This window comes from Amblyomma americanum, chromosome 10 (genome assembly GCF_052857255.1).
Source record: "Amblyomma americanum isolate KBUSLIRL-KWMA chromosome 10, ASM5285725v1, whole genome shotgun sequence".
NCBI lineage: Eukaryota > Metazoa > Arthropoda > Arachnida > Ixodida > Ixodidae > Amblyomma > Amblyomma americanum.
This window is the reverse complement of record NC_135506.1, coordinates 37,023,442-37,043,241: the sequence shown is the minus strand read 5'-3', so window position 1 is coordinate 37,043,241 and position 19,800 is coordinate 37,023,442. Positions and strand designations below refer to the sequence as shown.

General features: G+C 43.2%; 1 protein-coding gene across 1 annotated transcript in view; it reads left to right on the top strand.

Annotated features, from left to right (window-relative positions):
• Positions 1 to 19,800, top strand: part of LOC144108204 (lysosomal alpha-mannosidase-like) — a 43,610-nt gene that overhangs the window by 7,185 nt on the left and 16,625 nt on the right. Inside the window, exons 5-16 of the mRNA XM_077641482.1 lie at positions 246 to 378; positions 1,603 to 1,700; positions 4,270 to 4,329; positions 5,554 to 5,736; positions 6,860 to 7,006; positions 8,739 to 8,799; positions 11,489 to 11,528; positions 11,608 to 11,677; positions 12,305 to 12,433; positions 14,890 to 15,015; positions 16,386 to 16,583; positions 18,656 to 18,868. Coding sequence (XP_077497608.1) covers positions 246 to 378; positions 1,603 to 1,700; positions 4,270 to 4,329; positions 5,554 to 5,736; positions 6,860 to 7,006; positions 8,739 to 8,799; positions 11,489 to 11,528; positions 11,608 to 11,677; positions 12,305 to 12,433; positions 14,890 to 15,015; positions 16,386 to 16,583; positions 18,656 to 18,868 — 1,458 coding nt within the window. The remainder of the gene's footprint in view (positions 1 to 245; positions 379 to 1,602; positions 1,701 to 4,269; positions 4,330 to 5,553; positions 5,737 to 6,859; positions 7,007 to 8,738; positions 8,800 to 11,488; positions 11,529 to 11,607; positions 11,678 to 12,304; positions 12,434 to 14,889; positions 15,016 to 16,385; positions 16,584 to 18,655; positions 18,869 to 19,800) is intronic.

Genomic DNA, 19,800 nt, shown 5'->3' with positions numbered 1-19,800 from the left:
TATACACTACATATGAATGGTGTAGTTCCAGTAGCAGTGGACAGGAATAGAAACGGGGTCTTGGTGCCTTGCTGGCGATACGCGATCACGCTGGCACTGACGACTTAAGTGGTACGCCTGTGCCGTTGAAATTTGCTCTGCTTAATGAACTTTAATATGTTCCATTATTACGTGCATGTAAAGGCCCCGCGTGGCTTTATGTGAACAAGCTATTTCTGTCTTTGGTGCTTGGTGCTCTGTTTCAGATGGGCTTTAGCAGCTTGATGCTGGGCCGAATATCGTGGGACACGAAGGACGAATGGCAGCGTACCCATGCCTTGGAGTTCATCTGGCAGGCGGACAGCCGTCAACAGGGAAAGTCCTCTTGCTTAACGCCTTGTTCCATGACGTAGCCCACCAATCAATTTCGGTACTGAGAAGGTCCAGATAACTAAGCCTTAGGTCATCGAACCTGCTAGCACGCCTAAAATATCTAATGATGTGATGCAGATTGCGAATTACAGGCTGTTGAGCAGGTTGTTTTTTTTTTTATCGCTAAATAAAACCTCATAAGCCTATAACTCGGTCACCAAGACTATGGTACGCAAAGAGCAGTTTTCAGTGTGAGTCGGTTTAAGGACGCACGTTTCTTGTTTTTGCGCTGTTTTATTTCAGCAATTTACAAGCGGAGAGAATAATAATGCAAAACGCGAAGAACAGGCCGCTTCCAATAAAAATGCTGAAGAGAGTCATTCCAAGACAACGATACGCCAGCCAAGTCTCGAATTGCATGTTCTTTTCGTTTTGTGAGAGGGCTGCTATTGGTTGTGTCAACCACAGGCAACGAGGAGGAGCAAGGGTCAATAGCTAACTGGATAACAAATTTCATTTTACAGACCCGTAGAGTATTACAGAAGTTGCATAACTGAGCGCGACGTTGCAAAACATAGCAATCCCTACATTCCATTTGCTTTTCAGAGAAAAGTGTATTGAACACTTAAAATCAACAGCCCTCCAAGAAACCAACCGAAAGAGCATGATCAGAGCACGCATCGTGCTTTTCCGTGAAAGGTATTCGATAAATGATCAATTAAGATAATCTGTTGTCTTTTTTTAAAATTATGGATTACGCTCTCAACATCCTTCACTGAAATTGTAGAAATCTTGTAAGTCAATTTCTGAATAACTGCACATTTCATTTGAGACGCATTCTAACAATATTTTTCCTATGACAGTCTGAACGGCAACAACTTTGGCGGCAAAGTTCATTTATTTAGCTCACGTTACCAAGGCGCAAAATACAACAGCAGGGTCCTAGTGGAACTGTTTAAGGCTCGCAGCAGTTTTATTTTACTACCCCCCGCCCTCGTGAGCACTGCAATGCGTGTAAGCGTTTAACATTGGCCTACGGGAAACTGTGATGGCACCGCCTTTGAGGCCGTGACCGGAATTACAATGCCAATTGCTCATGATGAAAACAATTTCCTTTAAAAAGCCAGCCACTATGCGAAGTATTCGAGGTTTCCGTACAAATAGACTAATTCTTTTTTTTGGGGGGGAGGGGGGGGGATGTGGATCTGCATGCGAGTCATAACTACTTGGATTTCCTGGCACACCTTGCAGGTGGTGACGAGGGACACATACTAGCCTGGGTGCCCAGAAACTCGTACGAGACACCGCCTGTCATCTGTCTCACCTGGCGAGGCTGTGAAGATGTCAGTGTAAGTGGCATGCACCCCGGGCCTCATTATATTCCTTAAGTTCGATGGCATGTTGGCTGCGAAAATATACGAAAGATATAAATTGCATAACTGAATAAAATACTTTAATGCTATCGCAAACCTTTTCTAAGGCTGCATATACTGGAATAATCGAGCCGCGCAGTGTATGCCAGCGAACTTAAGTCGGCGTGCTAAGGGCCTGACAGACGTCAGATTTTCCAAGGCAGGCACGAGTAGAAAATTTCTAAATCCACTTGAATAAAGCGACTCAAGATAGCGCATGTTAGAATCATAATCATCATCAGTCTCACTATACACCCACTCCAGGGCAAAGGCCCCTCCCATGTCTCGCCAATTAACCCTGTCTTTTCCCAGCTAGGCCCACTGTATGCCTGCAAACTTCCTAATCTCATCCGCCCACCTAACTTTCTTCCACCCCCTGCTACGCTTGCTTTCTCTTGGGATCCACTCCGTTACCATTAAAGACCAGCGGTTATCTTGCCTTCGCATTACATTTCATGCCCAAGCCTATTTCTTCCTCTAGATTTTGACTAGGATGTCATTAACCAGCGTTTGTTCCCTCACCCATTCTGCCAGCTTCCGGTTTCTTAACGTTATACCTGTCATTTTTTTTTTCCATGGCTCGCTGTGTTGTCCTTAACTTAGGCTTAACCCTTTTCGTTAGCAGGATAGTAAACCGGCTATTCGTCTGGTTAACCTCCCTGCATTTCCTCCTCCTCCTCCTCCTCCTCATCTCCCCTTCATCCTTCAAAAGATCTGCTGTTACCCAATCCCTTTTCGTTAGACTGCACATTTCTGCCCCTTAGGTGAGTGCCCGTAACATGCAGCTGTTGTATACTTTTCGCTTGAGGGATATTAATAAACTTCCATTCATCATCTGAGAGAACCTGCCATATGCGCTCCACCCCATTCTTATCCTTCAAATTATTTCCACCTAATGATCCAGATCAGCTGTCACTGCCTACCCTAAGTATTCCTTTGTAACTTCCAGCACCTGGTTGTCATGAACTGCTCTTTCTTTGCTAGACTGTTGAACATTACTTTGGTGTTCTGCATGTTAATTTTTATACCCACCGTACTGCTCTGTCTATCGAGCTCCTTGATCATGATTTGCAGTTAATCACCACAGTGACCCAGCAAGGCAATGTAATCAGCGAATTGCAGATTATTCAGGTATTCACCGTTAAATCTTATCCCCGACTGTTCCCATTTCAGACCTCGGAATACACCCTGTAAAGAGACGGTGAATAGCATTGGCGAGATCTTGTCTTCTTGCCTCACGCCCTTCCTTAATGGAATTTTATTGCTGAGTTTTATGAAGGACTATCTTCACTGTGCACTCGCTATAGATATCTTCCAGTATTTTGACATCAGTTTCTGCTACACCCTGACTCCGCAATGCTTGTATGATGGCTGAGGTTTCCACTGAGTCGAATACTTTCCCATAATTAATGAAGGCTATATATAGGGGTTTGTTATATACTGCGCATTTCTATATCACCTGATTGATAGTGTAATTATGACCTATTGTGGAATATCTTTTCCGAAAGCCTGCCTGATGATTTGGTGTATCAAAGTCTATAGTTGCCATGATTCTATTAGCGAATACCTTAGTAAATACCTTGTAGTCAACGCACATCAAGCTGATCGTTCCGTACTTTTTCAAGCCCTTGGCGTCTTCTTTCTTATGAACTAAGATAATGTTTGCGTTCTTCCATGCTCCTGGCACGGTCGAGGTCATCAAGGTCATAAGGCATTGCGTATACAGGGTGGCTAGTTTTTCTAGCAGTCTCCCCTCCATCCTTCAACACATCTGCTGTTACCTGATCCTCGCCAGCTGCTTTTCCCTTCTGCATTGCTCCCTAAGGCTTTCTTTATATTCTCTTTAGTTACTGGCGGGATGACGCATTGCTGTGCGCTATGGTCTCTATCATTAACGTTCCGGTTACATTGGCTACTGTATAGACTTGTGTAGAATAATTTTTGCTATATATTACTTCCAATGTGAAATAGGCATTTTAGGTATATTTCAATGACACAGTATTGATTATTGCCTTAAAGAACTGAAAATCGTTTTTCCTTCCTATTTAATATTGGTTGCTCCATGTTATCGGTCACTCCTGCTCACCGCAGCACACACTTTTTAGTATAGAAAAGGCGTTATTTTTTCTATTTTTATAACCTGTGCTAATATCCAGAGAGTGTCATAAAATTCGTTTTACCACCTGTTGAAATGTACTAATTATTTGGCATTTCATCGATCGCTGCCACAAAACTATCTCATGCTGACTCCCGCCTTTCCAAAAGCTCTTAAATAGAGGGTTAAACATGCGACTTTGTCCATACTAACCGGATATCGCTGACCAAGTTCCAAAAGTATCCAAAGAACTCTTTCCTACGGACCCAAACCTTCTCACATGATTGCCGCGCCTGCGGTTGCGTTGTTCAATGTATCGGGGAAATTTTTCATTGCTATATGTCTAAGAAGGACATTTGTACAGTGTATGCAAACAGTGTCATTTTTTTTTCTTTTTCCTTCTCCTTCCAGGCGCGGTTAGCAGGGAGCAGTTGGGAAACATCGGCACTCATTAAGTATGCGCGGGACCAGGTAACTACTTTTTGGAGAATTTTTATCTCACATATCATCATCGCCTCTGACAGTAATATCTGATCAGTGCGGTCTAGTGTACACCACATCAAAGTGAAGCGGCCATCTAGCCTTTCGTCAATTGATTCTCTCCAGCATCCTGCTAAATTTTGGTTGCTTTGGCACGCAGTGCCCCAGCCTAAAGGAGGGCCTGTGATCTGTTTTTCACATAACTTGCCACGCGCATGTTCATTTTGCTCGTGTTCATTTTTTGTCATTAACTAGAGTTGATAATCCTCATTGCGCACCTTTGCCTCTCAACGGTTCCCTCGAAAATTTCAAGCACATAGCCTTCTGCCCTGCCCCGTATTTTATTTCGAGTGCTATGTTATAACGTCCAAGTTTCGGCTAAAAGAGGAGTGCAGGCAGAATGCAACAATTCTCATTCTTTTTTCAGAGGAGAATAGATAGACGGCTGTGCATAACTAGAGGCTTCGTGTCCAGTGCACTGCACCACACTCTTATCCTTTTCTATGCATGCCCTCAGATCCATGGCCAATAATTAATCCATATATTCTTGAAACACATGATGTACAACAGCTGCCCAAGATTAACTGACTCCATTTGTCTTGAAGTGCATTCTTACTGTTCATAGAGCCGGTCTTTCGGAAAAGGTTTTACATTACTGGTCATAGCTTCACTGGTCAGCGGGGTCTTCGCCGAGATCACGGAACAACCCAGGTCTGGCGTCAATTCAATCAGCACTTGCTGCATGCGGGCCTAATCTTGTTGTTATGCTCTTAATCAGTAGAAATGAAGTATTATGTTCATGCTTCATTGCTTATTGCACCTTACACAGTGTCGCCTTCAAAGCCGCCTGGACTATCAATTTAATGAGCGCCAGTCTTCACAATCTCACCCGTTGACTCTTTTGTACTTTAAGTTTATGATAATGAGCGTGATACATTTCCGTTGCAATAAAGGTTGTCTTCGCAATTTAAGCGACATCTCATCACGTGCACATCAGCCTTTCTATGTAGACTCCTACTGCACTTTTGATTACATACAATGACACTTAATTTATATCCCCATTACTTGGCTATTATGCATTATGAAATAAAAAACGAGTTAAGTAAAGGTTTATGGCACCATATTTTAGCAAGAATGTTCTCTGCCCAAGCGACCGCTTTGATTTGTACCTCAAACTAATTCCTCAATTTCTTTTGGGCCCATTCCTGTGCATAGGCCAACGTGTACACGAACGACACAGTGTCGATGATGTCCGGCGGCGACCTCACTTTCGTGGCGGCAGATTGGCGCTTCCAGAAACAAGACTCCGTCATTGAGCAGGCCAACAAAATGTCGCCTGCGAACAAGGAAGGACCGCCAGTGCATGTCGTTCACTCGACGCCAGCCTGCTACGTGGAGGTAGGAAACTCCATCCATGGACCTAGTCCTGTGTCCTCACATAATCCTGTGCCATGCGTTTGGTTAGTGTTATGCATAATCGTTTGATCTTGCGCAATTTTCAGCATGGAATTAAAGAAGCTGACCTAAACATCTTCTTTTCCACCCACTAGATCTACTCTAAAATCTGATGGCCACGTAGTCAGCGATGGCTATCCTTTTCCGTACGTCGAACAACATAGGAAAGGAATAATGTCACGTGGTACAGTAGCGCAAGTAGCTCAAATTTAACGCCCCACGCATTGCATTGCGCCACCAGTGGGAACTGCATTTAGACTTAAGCGCCCTTTTCGTGTGCTGTTTATCAACTTTGGGCGCAAAAAAAACGTTCCATTTCGTCCTTTCAGAGGGATCTATCGAACGCCTTTTTTCTTCGTTTTAATATTCTCCTTTCCGCGGCTACGAAGACGCCAGCTGTCCTAACCACAACAACTTTCTAATTAAAATGGTAATAAACTCAGTTAGTCAAACAAGCAAATTTATATTGCCAACTCGCTCATTCTTGTCACAGTTATAAAAGTGTCTGTCCATCTGTCCTAATCATCATGGCTTTCTAATTAAATTGGTAACAAATAATGTCAAAGAGTCAATCTAGCAAACATATAGTGACAATTAGCACGTTCTTGAGCTAGTTATAACAGCGCCTCTTAGTTGAATTAACCAGGTAGTGATGTTGTTTTAACAATTACTGACGTCCACCGCGCCTAACAGTTTGATCTCCGAAATTTGTTCGTTCGACCAGGCTACTGGTAGAAAAATTTTAGCGTTCCCTGGAACATGTAGCATATTGATTGTCTGTGGGCTGCACGAGTTCAAGAAAATTCTTCACAACTATGCAGAATTCTTTTGAGAGAGCTATTCTCAAGACAGAAGGCGCTTACATCTTGTGGATCTCAGTTTTTTTTAATAATGAAATAACCGCTGAAAACGCTATCTGTAACGGGGTACGAAAAACCTGTCGCGTTTAGGAACAAGCTTTGTTGGTTTTGAAGTTTTAATGCAGATCTAGTTTCATTTGTGTTATTTTTTGTTCACTCTCTTTTTATCCATCTCATTTTTTGTGCACGCGTCTTTGTGAAATGAGGCACTACATGAAGCAATCCGGAGCTGGCCTTCCTTCACGGGTGATTTGCTGCCGTACGCTGACCAACCCGGGCGTTCATGGACCGGGTTCTACACTACCAGGCCGAACCTCAAGATGATGGTGCGATATGCTAATGGCTTTCTGCAGGTAAGCAACCCAAAGGAGATCTGAGATACCGAGTTCTCTGTCTTGTTATCATGCGCCTATCAGAATACAGTTGTTGCCACTTAACTGCTGAAAGGAGATTTTTTTAGACTGGCCGGGTTCGTGTATTTTAACCCTCAAATTGTAAGCCAGCGTTTCTTTCGGACTGACGTCAATTACTAGTTATCAGTACTCAGTAAAACACACAGAAGGTGGTGCAAAAGTTTACCAAAGGTCCAGTCATCAACATATTTCAGCGTAGTGCGGCTATATATTTGATACGAATACGGCACGATAAAAGCAACATCTTTTTCGTCACATTTTAGTGTTTTTGGAAGAGAAAAATGAATATTCCAGCAATTTAACTGGGTTCTTTTTTATGCCTTGATGCATTAACCGTGATGCCTTTGGTAGCATAAGAGGGTTCTAGCACAGCCTCTGCCCTCGCCGTTGATCACGGTTCTTATGGCATTCGCGGTAATATAGACGTACTACGTCCGCTGCTATAGACGGAGCTAGTGCTGGCGAATAATGTAAAGGTTATGTTACATGCAGCATAAACACCCCCGAAACCAGAATATTGGACAGCCGTTGCTGTATCTGAGTTTCTAAAAGCACAGAATGGGAAATTCGGAGGTCATGGGTTCGGACCCCACCAGCGGCATGCGTTTGTTTTTCATCTCATTTCTAATCACGTATATTCTAGCGATAAATTATACAATTAATCAGCTATTTACGAACACCACAACTTGAAAAAGAAAACGCATATTCTCTCTCCTGCTTATTTTCGATGATTGTTAGGTTCCTTCATGTACAATTGTTTTAGAATGTTATTTTTCTAGGAAACATTTTTATGTATGCATGCCTGCTAGAGCTGACGTTTATTTTCACTAGTATGACGCATCTAAATAGAACTAATATCTTCCCTGCACAGAACAGGCGCTACTAACCATGCTCAATTAAAAAAATTTTCACTTCATTCTTGATTCCTTCACGTTCCCAGGAGGATTTTACAAGTATATTATTTTATTTATTCAAGGATTATAACAGCTACCTGAAGTCAAAAGAAAATTCCGAACTCTGCATAAACAGTTACAAACCTGTATCGATTTAGTTTTATTACATCCATAAATATCGAACATAGTTATTGCCGCATCTACCTTTCAAAACCGACCGGATGTCATTTATGGAGTGATTGGCATAAAAAAGACGTAGGAAACTATCTACGTGTCGAATGAATGTATTGCTCGAGGGCGTTTGTGGGAATCACAGGTTTTGTGCTTTCTCAATGAGTCGGGGCGCCATTGTCTTGACTGGCGCATAAGCAAAGTCATAAAAGTTTCTGTAGACAGTCCCCAGTTGGTCTTTAGTCTCTAGGAACGAAATGTCGGTAAAGTCTCTAAAAAAAATTTTCTACTGCAATACCATTTACTACCTACCACAGCATTGCGATATTCTTCTTCGGCTGCTGATTCCATGTAAGAGGATTCGATCTTGGCCGTGGCGGCCGCAGTGCCATGCAGCTGAAATAAAAAAAACGCCCGTTTCAAGGCACGTTGAAGAACTTCAGGTGATCAAAATTAATTCTTAGCCCTCCACAACGGCGTCCATCGTAGTCTGAGTCATCTCAAGGCATGAAAAAAACCACTCATAACCAACTTCTTCTCTTTTAGCCAAAGTTACATCTCTACCCTTGCGTCTACTTTTTAAACTAAAATGCGCTTCCTCTTAACAGGCGAGCAAGCAGTTGTCTGTTCTTGGACTAAAGGACGTGCCCGCTGAAGTCAAGGCACTAGGTAAGGTGCATATGTATGACAGGAATACGATCTGCATAATATAGTTCCGGCTTGTTCAGAAAAGAGGAGACTTTAAAAAATTTTATACGTATTTTCTCAACCACGTTATGGTTATCGAAAGCCATTTCCAACATTCCTAAACAAATATTTGAGTTAGAAAGCTGTAAGGTACTTGTTTAGAAATATTGAAATTAATGGTCAATTCTTTTGATATGTAGCAAAACCTTTCTTTTATAGTGTTTCCACCGCTAGCACCGACAAATTAAGGCTGCATAGAAAACCAATGAGGAAAGCTTTTGCCGACCAAAAAAACGTTATAAGCAAACCAATTCAAGCCATCCGAGGGGAGATCTGCGGAAATATTGATTGTTATAGTGAAATCTGCAATATAAGAAAAATTTGCTGCCATGAACCCTTCCCCTTTGAAAAATGCTTTTGTCCAGGATTGTTGGGTAGGAGCTGATTTGAGGGGCTGCTTTTACTTTGTGGGTCCATACACGATAACGAAGCAGCCAGCGAATGAGAGACCAAGTTTACGTAGAATAAAAAAGATGATCAGCCACACTAACTAGGGCTTCATTCAGGAAACAGTCACCTTCTTTTTCCCCTGCTTTCGCACTTTAGTTCCTAAGCGAAAAATTTAACATAAAATTTAATCATTCATTACTTTAACTGAATGATTAATTGATTTTGTTTATTGAGTGATTATTGCTATATTTATTGCCGCTTGAGTTTTAATTCTTCCAATTAATAATCTACCAGCTGAAAGATTGAGTGAATGACTGATGATTCATTCATTCACTGAAAAAATTTATATCAGCCCTAAGTTTTAAATTATACATCAGTGTTAGACAAAATCAAAAGGCTCATTTTTTCTTCTTTGGCTGAAGAAACATTTGCATAGATTTCAAGGTACCACCGAGCTCGAAATCAAACACAGACACCATTTGTCAGCAGGACTCAATATTTTCCCTCTTTGCGTTCCATTAAACTGAGCGCCTACCGCATTTTGCATTTAAGCGTTAATGGCTTTCCAAAATGCATAATAACTAAGCTTACTAAGCGGTAGTAAATTACAGTTACACTGCACAATTGAACATTTACGCATGACACTGTTCCAGATTTAATCACGCTCTCATAGCGCATTGGGCAAACACCAAGCATGCCTTCGCGGATTAAGCGCGGGAAATGGAGCGTGCGCAAGAGCACCATCCGAAATTCGCAGCTGCCCACAATCGTTATACTAATTCCTTTTTCAGCCAGCTGTCGCACATGTCTGTTTCTATTGTATTGATCCGGTATTTTCATTTATCGGTTTAACAAAGCAATGGCACACATCGCATTATACGTGCTTATTCGCCAAATAACACATCTTCCAGTTCCTTGACACTCTACTGCTTTATCCTTGAGGTAAAATAAATGCTGGCATTGAACCACCAACGTTATCAAGATTGCCAAAGAATGTCTAATACGCAGAGGATTGAGTGCCGCGTTCCTTACGACTTATAATAAGAGAGTAATTACTGATTGGCATCAATCCGAGTGCAGTCATACGGCTACAAAGGAAAGCTATACAGCTTTCTCGGAAACTTCGTAGTTAAAAAAAATTCGTCCTGGTCCGGAGTTCGAACCCGGGACCAACGCTTCACCGGACCAGTCGCTCTACCAACTGAGCTAACCGGGACAGGAACCTTATGTTAGGGCGAGAGGGAATTGATCAATAACTCGAAGTGGGAACAGTGTTGTCAAATGTTTAGGGAAACCCCCAAGGTGGAGTAGATGTTTAATAAAGGGGTAATTACTCAATGCATTCACCCTAGCGCAGCCATGCGGCAGCGAAGAAAAGTTATCAGACAGTGTAGAAACTATACAGCTTTCTCAGAAAGGGGTGGTCCCGGGTTCGACCCCCCGGACTAGGTAGAATTTTTATTTAACTACGAAATTTCTAAGAAAGCTCTATAGCTTTTCATTTTAGCCGTATGGCTGCGCTGGGGTAAATTCCAATGAGTAATTACTCCCTTATTACAAATACAACCACCTTGGGGGATTCCCCTAAACATTTGTCCTTACAACTTCTCTCTATCTCCATCAGGGCTGTATACCTATATGATACCTCGTAAGTGTAGGTGGGTCGCTCATATGGCTTCTTACTATTGCATCACGAGACGCCACTGCACGAATTACCATCAAGCGATGCCACTCGCAAAGGAGCAAGACTACCGTTCTCTGGCGAGGCATCAGCGCATATTTGTCATAAAAAAAAAGAATCGGCAACCACCAGAGAAGCAATACTTCTTGTTTTTTTTTTTTTTGTTCTGGCGCATAGAAATGGGAAAGCGATTTCCTGGATACGAGAAGGCCAAGGATGCTTGTCAGTTCCCAGGACAAATCAAGACAAATTATGCTTACGCAGTCTTGCGTGGCTTGCACGTTCAACCGCATTTGCCTAAACAAACACTCCGCATGCTTTCGAGTCTTTCGTCAATTCACATGCGGCTCCATTTTGAACTTCCTTCGCAAGGGCTGAGCAAGGGGCAGAAAGATCGAAAACTTTCACCGAATTGCTATCTTTCTCATTTATTCTCCTTGAAATTTGGTCGTGGCTGCTAGAAATGATGCCGTGCAATTGCTGGTAAAAAGCCATAGTCTTGGCCTCATGAGCAGGCTGGCATCACTATTCACTACGCAGGTGAAGCCGTGGCTACGCTCCAGCATCATGACGGCATCACGTGAGTCTTCGAAAGCTAAGCCGGCTTCATTGTTCACGACTTCTTATTCCGCGTCCGGTTGCACCCCTCCTGCCTTTAGGGGAACCTGCACTGACGACGTGGCCCAGGACTACGCGAACATGCTGTACCAAGGCATCAAGGGTTGCGAGGCGAGTCCCTTTCGTTCATGTTTGGGGACAACCAGTTATTTTAGCGTATGACTGCACATAGAGCTAGTTCATCAAAGAAAGCAGCGCAGTCGACGAGTATACATCACATGTGTGTTATATTTCACGCAGAGAAGTGGATAGATTTTATCTCATGGCATATACTATCCTTAGTATGTTCCGGTGTCTCTTCTCATAGTCCATATTACAGCACTTGTTCCAATTCACCAGTCGGGTATTGCATGAGGGTTAGATGTGTCCGATTGCGGTATGAGAGCGTTTATCGGCAAAACCTTAACCGTTAAACCAGAACGAAGATCTTGAAAAGGGAAGCGGGCATTTTTTATTACCTATGAGAGCCTTCTAGACCTGAATACAAATTTTGGCTGGTATACCGTACTAGAGCGCCGCCATCAGCAAGACTGAGCACCTTATCATTATGCATTTGTGGCCACTGTCATTGCCCACCGCCTTAGCATGGTACCAGAGATCAGCTTGTCTTATCAGGAGTTATGCATTCGAGTCGGCTTAAAAAGACGCTACCCGACGATGCAGCAGTATCTTTTTGAAAATACGGGGTAATTTGCTTGTACATTAAGATTGGTTTTTCATCTTTGCTTGCTATTACAGAAAGTTATCAGCACCAGCGTGACGTCGCTACTGAATCCGGGTGCAGCTAACGTGGATGAGATCGGGAACAAGCTGCACTTCTGTCATCTCCTCAACCAAAGCGACTGCGAGCACACCAAAGAGACAGAAGTACTTTCATTCGTTACAAGCTAGTCTTTTTTTTTTATGCAGGAAGCAATTATGGCCTACGTGATCCGCTTTTTAGTCAACAAGTCAAGCAGCGACGCGTGCCCTCTGTCGGGACTCACTAGCACGAGGCTCACTTCGATGGCGTTGATGGGCAAGAGCGCGTGCACAGGCACCCGCAAAAGTAGCATTACCACATGAGTGGCTGCAAAAGTGCGTGCTACCACTCTCTCAAGGCGCACGCCTATTGTCGAGATATGCATAAAGCGCATTCCTCAATATGCTGGTCAGCTCATCTGCGGGCTCGCATCAAGCACGGCGGAACAAAAATCACAACAGTCTTCTCTTAGCTTCAGTGTTGCACTCTAGCTAGGTGAGCCAGTTTGTTTTTTTATTGATTTATTAGCGCGCAGGTCTTCTTTACATACATCACCGCCCACGAGATGTTTTATAAAGCAACCTCTTTCGCCTATTGCTATGGCGGCGCCGAACATTGTGCGCAAGAATGGCAGGCTGTCTAAAGTTTATTAAGGCTTCTTCCATTCTATAGTGATTATTCAAACATGATCATGCTGAAATGTTAAAGCTATAGTAGTCTGTTTCTCGTGGCGAGCTCGTTTCACACAGATTTCGCTCAAGTTAATTTCAAACGATTTGTTTTTCACAGTAATGAATAGCTAGTGATTTACTTACATATCGTTATTCTAGGGCGACAAGTTTTAATCTGGAGGCCTGGGAGCCTTGCTCTTTGCTCGTTATGTTGACACTGAAAACGAACCCATCCAAGCTTCTGTATTAGTAAAAATCGATTTCATGGCTCTTCCTTCCTATGCAGAGGTTCGCCCGGCAGGAAATGGTGTATTTCTTACAGAGAAAATAGTATTTAAGGAATTTCCCGCCACTGGAGTTAACTAGTGACGTCAAGCTAGAAATGGAATTCGTGATTATCGTTTGGATGTGGATAGCGGCTTAGCTTCAGTCATCCTAATCAGAAAATTGTCATGACGCATCGCAGTTTTCTTGCGACACCTCTATTTATTCCCTGACCATTTCTAGCTTAAAAAAAAACCTCTGTTTTCCGTGGCACATTTGTCTTTAGGATGTTGCGATCTAACGATTCAGGCAAACATCAGTTTGTCTTTACCCTCCCTTTAATGGATTTGTCTGGATACATAATCGCTCAGGAATGTTCTCCGACGCATGGAAGATGTGGTTTCCAGTAGGGAAAATACTGATCCTAGCACCAACCAACATTATATAGCATGAAAAAATTTAAAGACTGAGAAACCCACGCCCGAAGTGGTGGTGGTGGTGGTAGTGGGTTTATTAAAAATAATAGTAAAAAGGAAGGAAAAGATTTTTGCTAGCCCCGGCATCTGCCATCGATACTGAAGCACCTGAGCTGGGGCAGCGGAAATAAAGGACAGCAGGCAGAATGGAGAAATGAAATGAAAGAGGTGAGGGGACAGGAATAGAGGACAGGCGGAGAAGTAGTATGTACAAACTATTTACACAATAAGAAATGTGTAGAGGTTGTGCGCGTGATTAGTTCATTTTAGAGCCCGAAGTTTCGCGCAATACCAAATTGCTCAAGCGATTGCTAATAAGTGCGCAATTGCTCCATCGCCCAGAAAGCGAGCCGCGCGATAGCGAATCGATTATAATTATACGGTGATGTTGTGCGTTATTCACCACTCTAGTTTTCTTTTTTACTTCTAAATCACTGCAGTTTCTCCTATTGTTGATCCCTTTTTTCCGTTTCCTGTACTTGTGATGATAAAACGAAAAACATGATTGAAAGTCTGCAACATGAATGTCCCTCACTTATACACCTGATTGGTAGTCCTTGTATTGTGTAAGACCTTTAGTTTTGAAAGACGCTCCTATCGGCTCACTCATTTAAGCGCAGCTCTCAACAGTTTCTTTCGGCAGCCTAAACATTTCGCTCCTTTCAGGTATTCCTTGTCGCGGCTAGAAACACCATGTGATACTTAGTATTAACCATGCCGGACAATATTTTCACATTTCTATAGCTTTTTTTCAAGTGTGGATCGACCGAATGGGCAATATAATATCACTATGGCGGCATTCATTATCTGATAATTTATCATACTTTCTTACTACTGATAAGACAGTCCTCAAGTTCCTTAATTTCTGGCCTCTATTGATGCATGGTAAAAATTATCAACATCAAGTGATCCGCGAACCAATAAAACTTTTAAAATGCTTGCTCCTCACGTCTTCGAACTGAAAATCAAGTACTTAAGTATGTCTACCCTTTTTATTTTAAGAAAGATACTTTCGTTTTGCTGTCCGAGTTTCTGTCTTGTTTGTGTTTTCTTTTTGACACTTATAAACCAAGATTGATTGATGTATTGATTGATTGATTGATTGATTGATTGATTGATTGATTGATTGATTGATTGATTGATTGATTGATTGATTCTGTGAATCCGCAGTTCGGCGTAATTGTATATAACCCAGCCAGCGTACCGATCTCGCCATACGTGCACCTGCCCCTGGAAGGTGACGGTGAACGCCTGACAATAGTCACGGGGCCAAAGGGAGCCAAGGTCGAGTCGCAGGTACGACGGTCCGTGCCATGCGTGGCCTTCCGTTGTCCAACCATTGTCTTGGTAGTTTTGATCAGTAACATGACTACATCCTTTAGACATTAATGGCATGTTTGCACCCTTCGCTGCCTTGAACCACTGTGTGTTATCTCGCGCCTTGTATTGTATGCCTTCCAAAGCTTCAGCTTTGCTGCAGAACGCACTTTGGTCAAAGCAACGATGTGCCGCTTTCAGTGATAGTTCACATTACCTCTCCGCCTTTCCTTTTTTTTGCAAGATATCATTAGCCATCATTATGCGCTGTGGAATGAGTGCTTACGGACCTGACCGCGTTTAAGAGATATCTTACCCTTTTCATAAAACAGTACTCCAAGAACGGCGTCCGCCTAAAAGATCCAAGAAAGATCACTCATACAGCAGCACGCAGCAATAGTCCGCGAAAAGGGAAGGAGTGGAATAAAGGGCGGGCCGAAATGAAGCTATGCTTCGTCGGGATCAGCTATGTGAAACTAACGTCCGTCTAAATGCGGTAGCACGAGCCTTCCTATAAATTTAAACCTGGCCTCATATATTAGCTAATAAAGAACAGCAGGACAAGTAATTTCAGCCAGCATGATAGCTCTCATGCTTTGTAAATGAAGAGAACAGGGAGCTTGGTTTTGCGCCACTCGTTGTTCTCAAAATATACCTGACAGTATTGCTTGCTACATATTTTTTGAGTTGTTATTAACAGCGAGCTTTAAATGCCGAGGAAAGCGTGCTAGAGGCGAAGTCAATTCAGCCATATACAAAAGCTTGTGAATGCAGAAAATTGCGCACACAGTTCAACTTTAACCAGTATCCTCAGAAAACAAAGTTGGGGGGGGGGGGGGGGGGGTGTTACTCCGCATTAGGAGTATAACGCAATAACTTTAGTGTGTTAATGCCGATATGTGCAGAATTTTATTCATTCTCACATTGTTAAATCACATCGAGTCGTACCACTACCAGTGAAATGACGCAGCGGTTAGGCGATGCTCTACTGCACTGGCATGTAGCTGTTGCTATCACAGCCACCGGTAGAGAGAAACGCTTCACGACCAATCATTAATTTAACTGCCACCTGCCACCTACCTCCTATTTGCTATAACTGGCGCGACGCTGTGATGGCGGATTAGGCGAAGTGATGCAGAACACGTTGTGTGATTGCTTTCTATGTAGGCTACGGAGAAGTCCAGCATTCATGGCAAAACGAGCTTATATTCTCAGCACCATAATAGTTATGGATACTAATTTTTTGCTCTCAATCTCAATAGGTAGTAGCGCAGTTAAAATACATACATTAAGAAAAATGCATCTGTGTAGCCCGTGGCTCATGACTGCTTGCTTGCTTTCTACCCAAGGCTGTTTCACTGGCTCCCCACCGACACGGCATACAAGAGAGCTCCGGAGATGCCAAGCAGTCACTAGTGTTCCAAGCCGAGGTTGATCCGCTGGGTGCCAGTCTGTACCACGTGAAAGTCGGACCTGCCCACACCAGTCGAAAAAGTCCTGAAAACTACCTCCAGCTTGACGAAGCGGTGAATTTCATCGAGAACGAGGTACGCGTTTTCTAAGTTTCAAAATGTGTCTGCTATCAAAAGAATCATTACAACAGAGGCCTGCACGAATTGGGACATTGTTTCATGCAGTAGAGCATGGGTTAGACTGATATGAATGTTTCATACTGCACTACATATTCCTAAGCAATACTTTACCAGCATTAGGTTTTATACGGACGCATGTCCTAAAAAGTTCAAGAACACTGCATGGGTCAAACTGTGCAGTGATGTCAAGGGCTGCGCTGCGCTTAAAGACAACAGCTTGTACCTTGCGTAGAAAGAACTACGAACGTCTGAGAGGCCGCTTCAAATGTGGCGAATGACAACAAACCATATGCAACACCCCAACCCATTTCATGCAGATGTACAAAATAAGTGGCGAAGGTAACGTTTTCCTCGCTAGAGGAGGCGCTCCTCTCTGTTATGAAATTTTAGCTGCAAAGTTTAGTTTATCGTATTTTTCTGCACAATGTGTTTCTGTTTCCAACGCATGCTTCAGTTCTCTATTTGTTTTTCTTAACATTTGTTCTTGTTGTGCCGTAATCGACCGAGCTGAGGTCTCATTATCTTTTTTATTTTTTTATTGATACTGTAAGTACCATCAGGGACCGCAACAGGAAGGGCGGTGAGTAATACATCCAGGTGTAGTGCACATATTGGTAAGTAAAACAACTTGAACAATAACATATGGTACAAAATGTTACAAAATCGGTTAGAATTCAAGTTGAGGTACAAATAATAGGCTTCACATTCTTTGAAGCAGCGGACATATTTTTCACCTTCACATGTGGGACACGAATGGGATGTTGATCTCTTGCGTTAAGTGCCGGGAACCATCAGAAATTTTTGTGGTCTCGCACTCAATTGTACGGAAAATGAATCTCTTATGGCTTACGCTCCTCGAATGACGAACGCACCATGATCTGTTTTCGGGACGAGTCAGGACATAATAGACGCATAGCATTAGCATCTTATGAAAAGACGTCGTGACTACCATTGATTGAATTCTTTCCGTTGCGTATCTATGAAACCAAGAAATACCTTTGCAGCCGCTTTTAACTATTGGAGAGTTGAATCCGTTCCTTCTTGTCAACAAGATTATGAAACATGGTATAAGGGTGCCTCCTTTTTGTGATGATCAAAATCTATCAGCAAATCCTGGCTGCTATTACATATATTTTTCTCCCATCTCCCAGCACACTTCCAAATAAAATTCATGTCGTGACTTGAAATAAGTTCGCGTCTATCACGTAAAAAAAGTAACATCCATCTTACAGTGAAACTTTACTCGGTTCTGCACACTTCTTTGCTGGTAATCACTGCTATAAATTTAATTACGTGGACCATATGTATGTTGCGTGCCGCTTCTTTTTTTCTCACAGGGGTGGCTAACACAGATGCTAGGTTCTTATGGTGCTCTTCTTTCTAAGGGTCTGAAATGTTTACTACTTGCGCACCGCTGGTAAATTTCTAGCACGTCTTGACATTCGAGGCGGCTTGCTGATTATACTCGGATGTCCTAGGTAATGTAATGCTATTAAATGTTACGCTTTTCTATGACAGGTATACGTTATTCTATGCATTTCTGTGCTTGCTGTGTTAGGCTATGCTACGCTATTCTACGCTATGATAGGCTATGTTATGCTATGCTCTTCTGTGCTATGCTATTCAATGGTAAGCTATGCTATGATAAGTTATGCTAGGGTATGTAATCGCATGTTTAAAAATTCCTAGTTGGTTGTGATAACGCTGCATCAGGCTATGCACTGGTGTTGTATATCATGGTGCTCTATACTGTGTTATTTAAGGCTCTGCTCTGGTATGTCACGCGAAGACCTGCAGCCAAGTGCGAAGATACGTAATCTGACATCAAAATAATTCGAGCTTCCTGGCATAAGCTATGATAGGCTTCATCGGGCTATGTCATGGTGCTGTGTGTTATGCAGCGCAAAGTTGTTTATTCTGGGCTGTGCAGTACTCAGCAAAAACTGCTTCCCTGTGTAAAACAACCGAATGTCGGGGTACAGTTCATGATTATGCACCTTCTGTTTCCTGTCGTGATTTCTTCCCAGAGATACCACATCACGTGGGATCCAAATACGGGTCTCCTTTCTTCGGTCCTCCTGCACGGCTCCAAGGTTTCGGTGCAGCTGAGGCAAACCTTCGCCGCGTACTTGTTCGAAAGGGCAGCCCCGGAGAACGTCTCCATGCCTGGCCACTACGTTTTCACTGCCACTAACGAAGCGCAGGAGTTGGGTGACCAAGTCACCTACCGCATCATCACGGTGGGTCGCACTCAAGGTCACCCGAGTACTGCCGGCAAGCCCAATGTGATTGTTACGAATCTAGCCGCGTGTCGTAGGAGGTCAAATGCAAAAAGTTTTGCTCCGCAGTCCACCAACACGACATGCATCGTAGCCTCCTAGTTGAACATTTTAATTTTTTGGCAAGTGCCATAAAGGCTTACTGTGCAGGACTTGTCACTCGGATTGGAGGCGGTTATACAATACGATCGCAGCAACTGCGCTCGTTAACATTAAAAAAAGATATTGACTCACAAGACGATTTGCTACTCAATGATGCGAAATTCCGAGCAGCTATGGGTGTATATATTGCGTTCGCGGTGTAAAGCTGGTTTGTCGTTGTCATGGTCGAAAGCAAAACAAAACGTATGCTTGGCGGCGCAACAGGCAGCCAGCTGAGATTCGGTATGTTTTGGCGCTTCGTGGCTATGCACTTAGCGGGCCTTCGTTATTTCGTTGTTGACGCGCCTCGATTTACAAGTGCAGAGTAGCGGAGGAACTCAAAATGCCTCTCTAAGTGCTCCATGCTCGAAGTTCATACCATGACACGCACCTGCGACGAGGAGAACACCTGTATCTAGCTAATATTACGGGAGCCGCCACGTTTGCAACCGCATCGCTTGGCGTGTTTGCTTCGCGAACGTACCAGGACGCTGGGCTGCATAGCCAGTGCTACGAGGTCTGCTATTAGATAATCTAAACTTATCCATACGTACCAGCCTCAACTCATAAGTTGTCAAGGTGGCTCGGCGATGACAGCTGCTGCATCACTAGCTTGTTTTGCTGCCGGCGCTGCCGACTCCTCAGTGCTCGAACTATCTTGCCAGACCCCTGCATCAGCCCTCAAAAAGATGGAATTCAGGGTGAGGTTGATTTCTCTAAAGTGCAGGCCGCCGTTCTTTGCAATCAGCAAT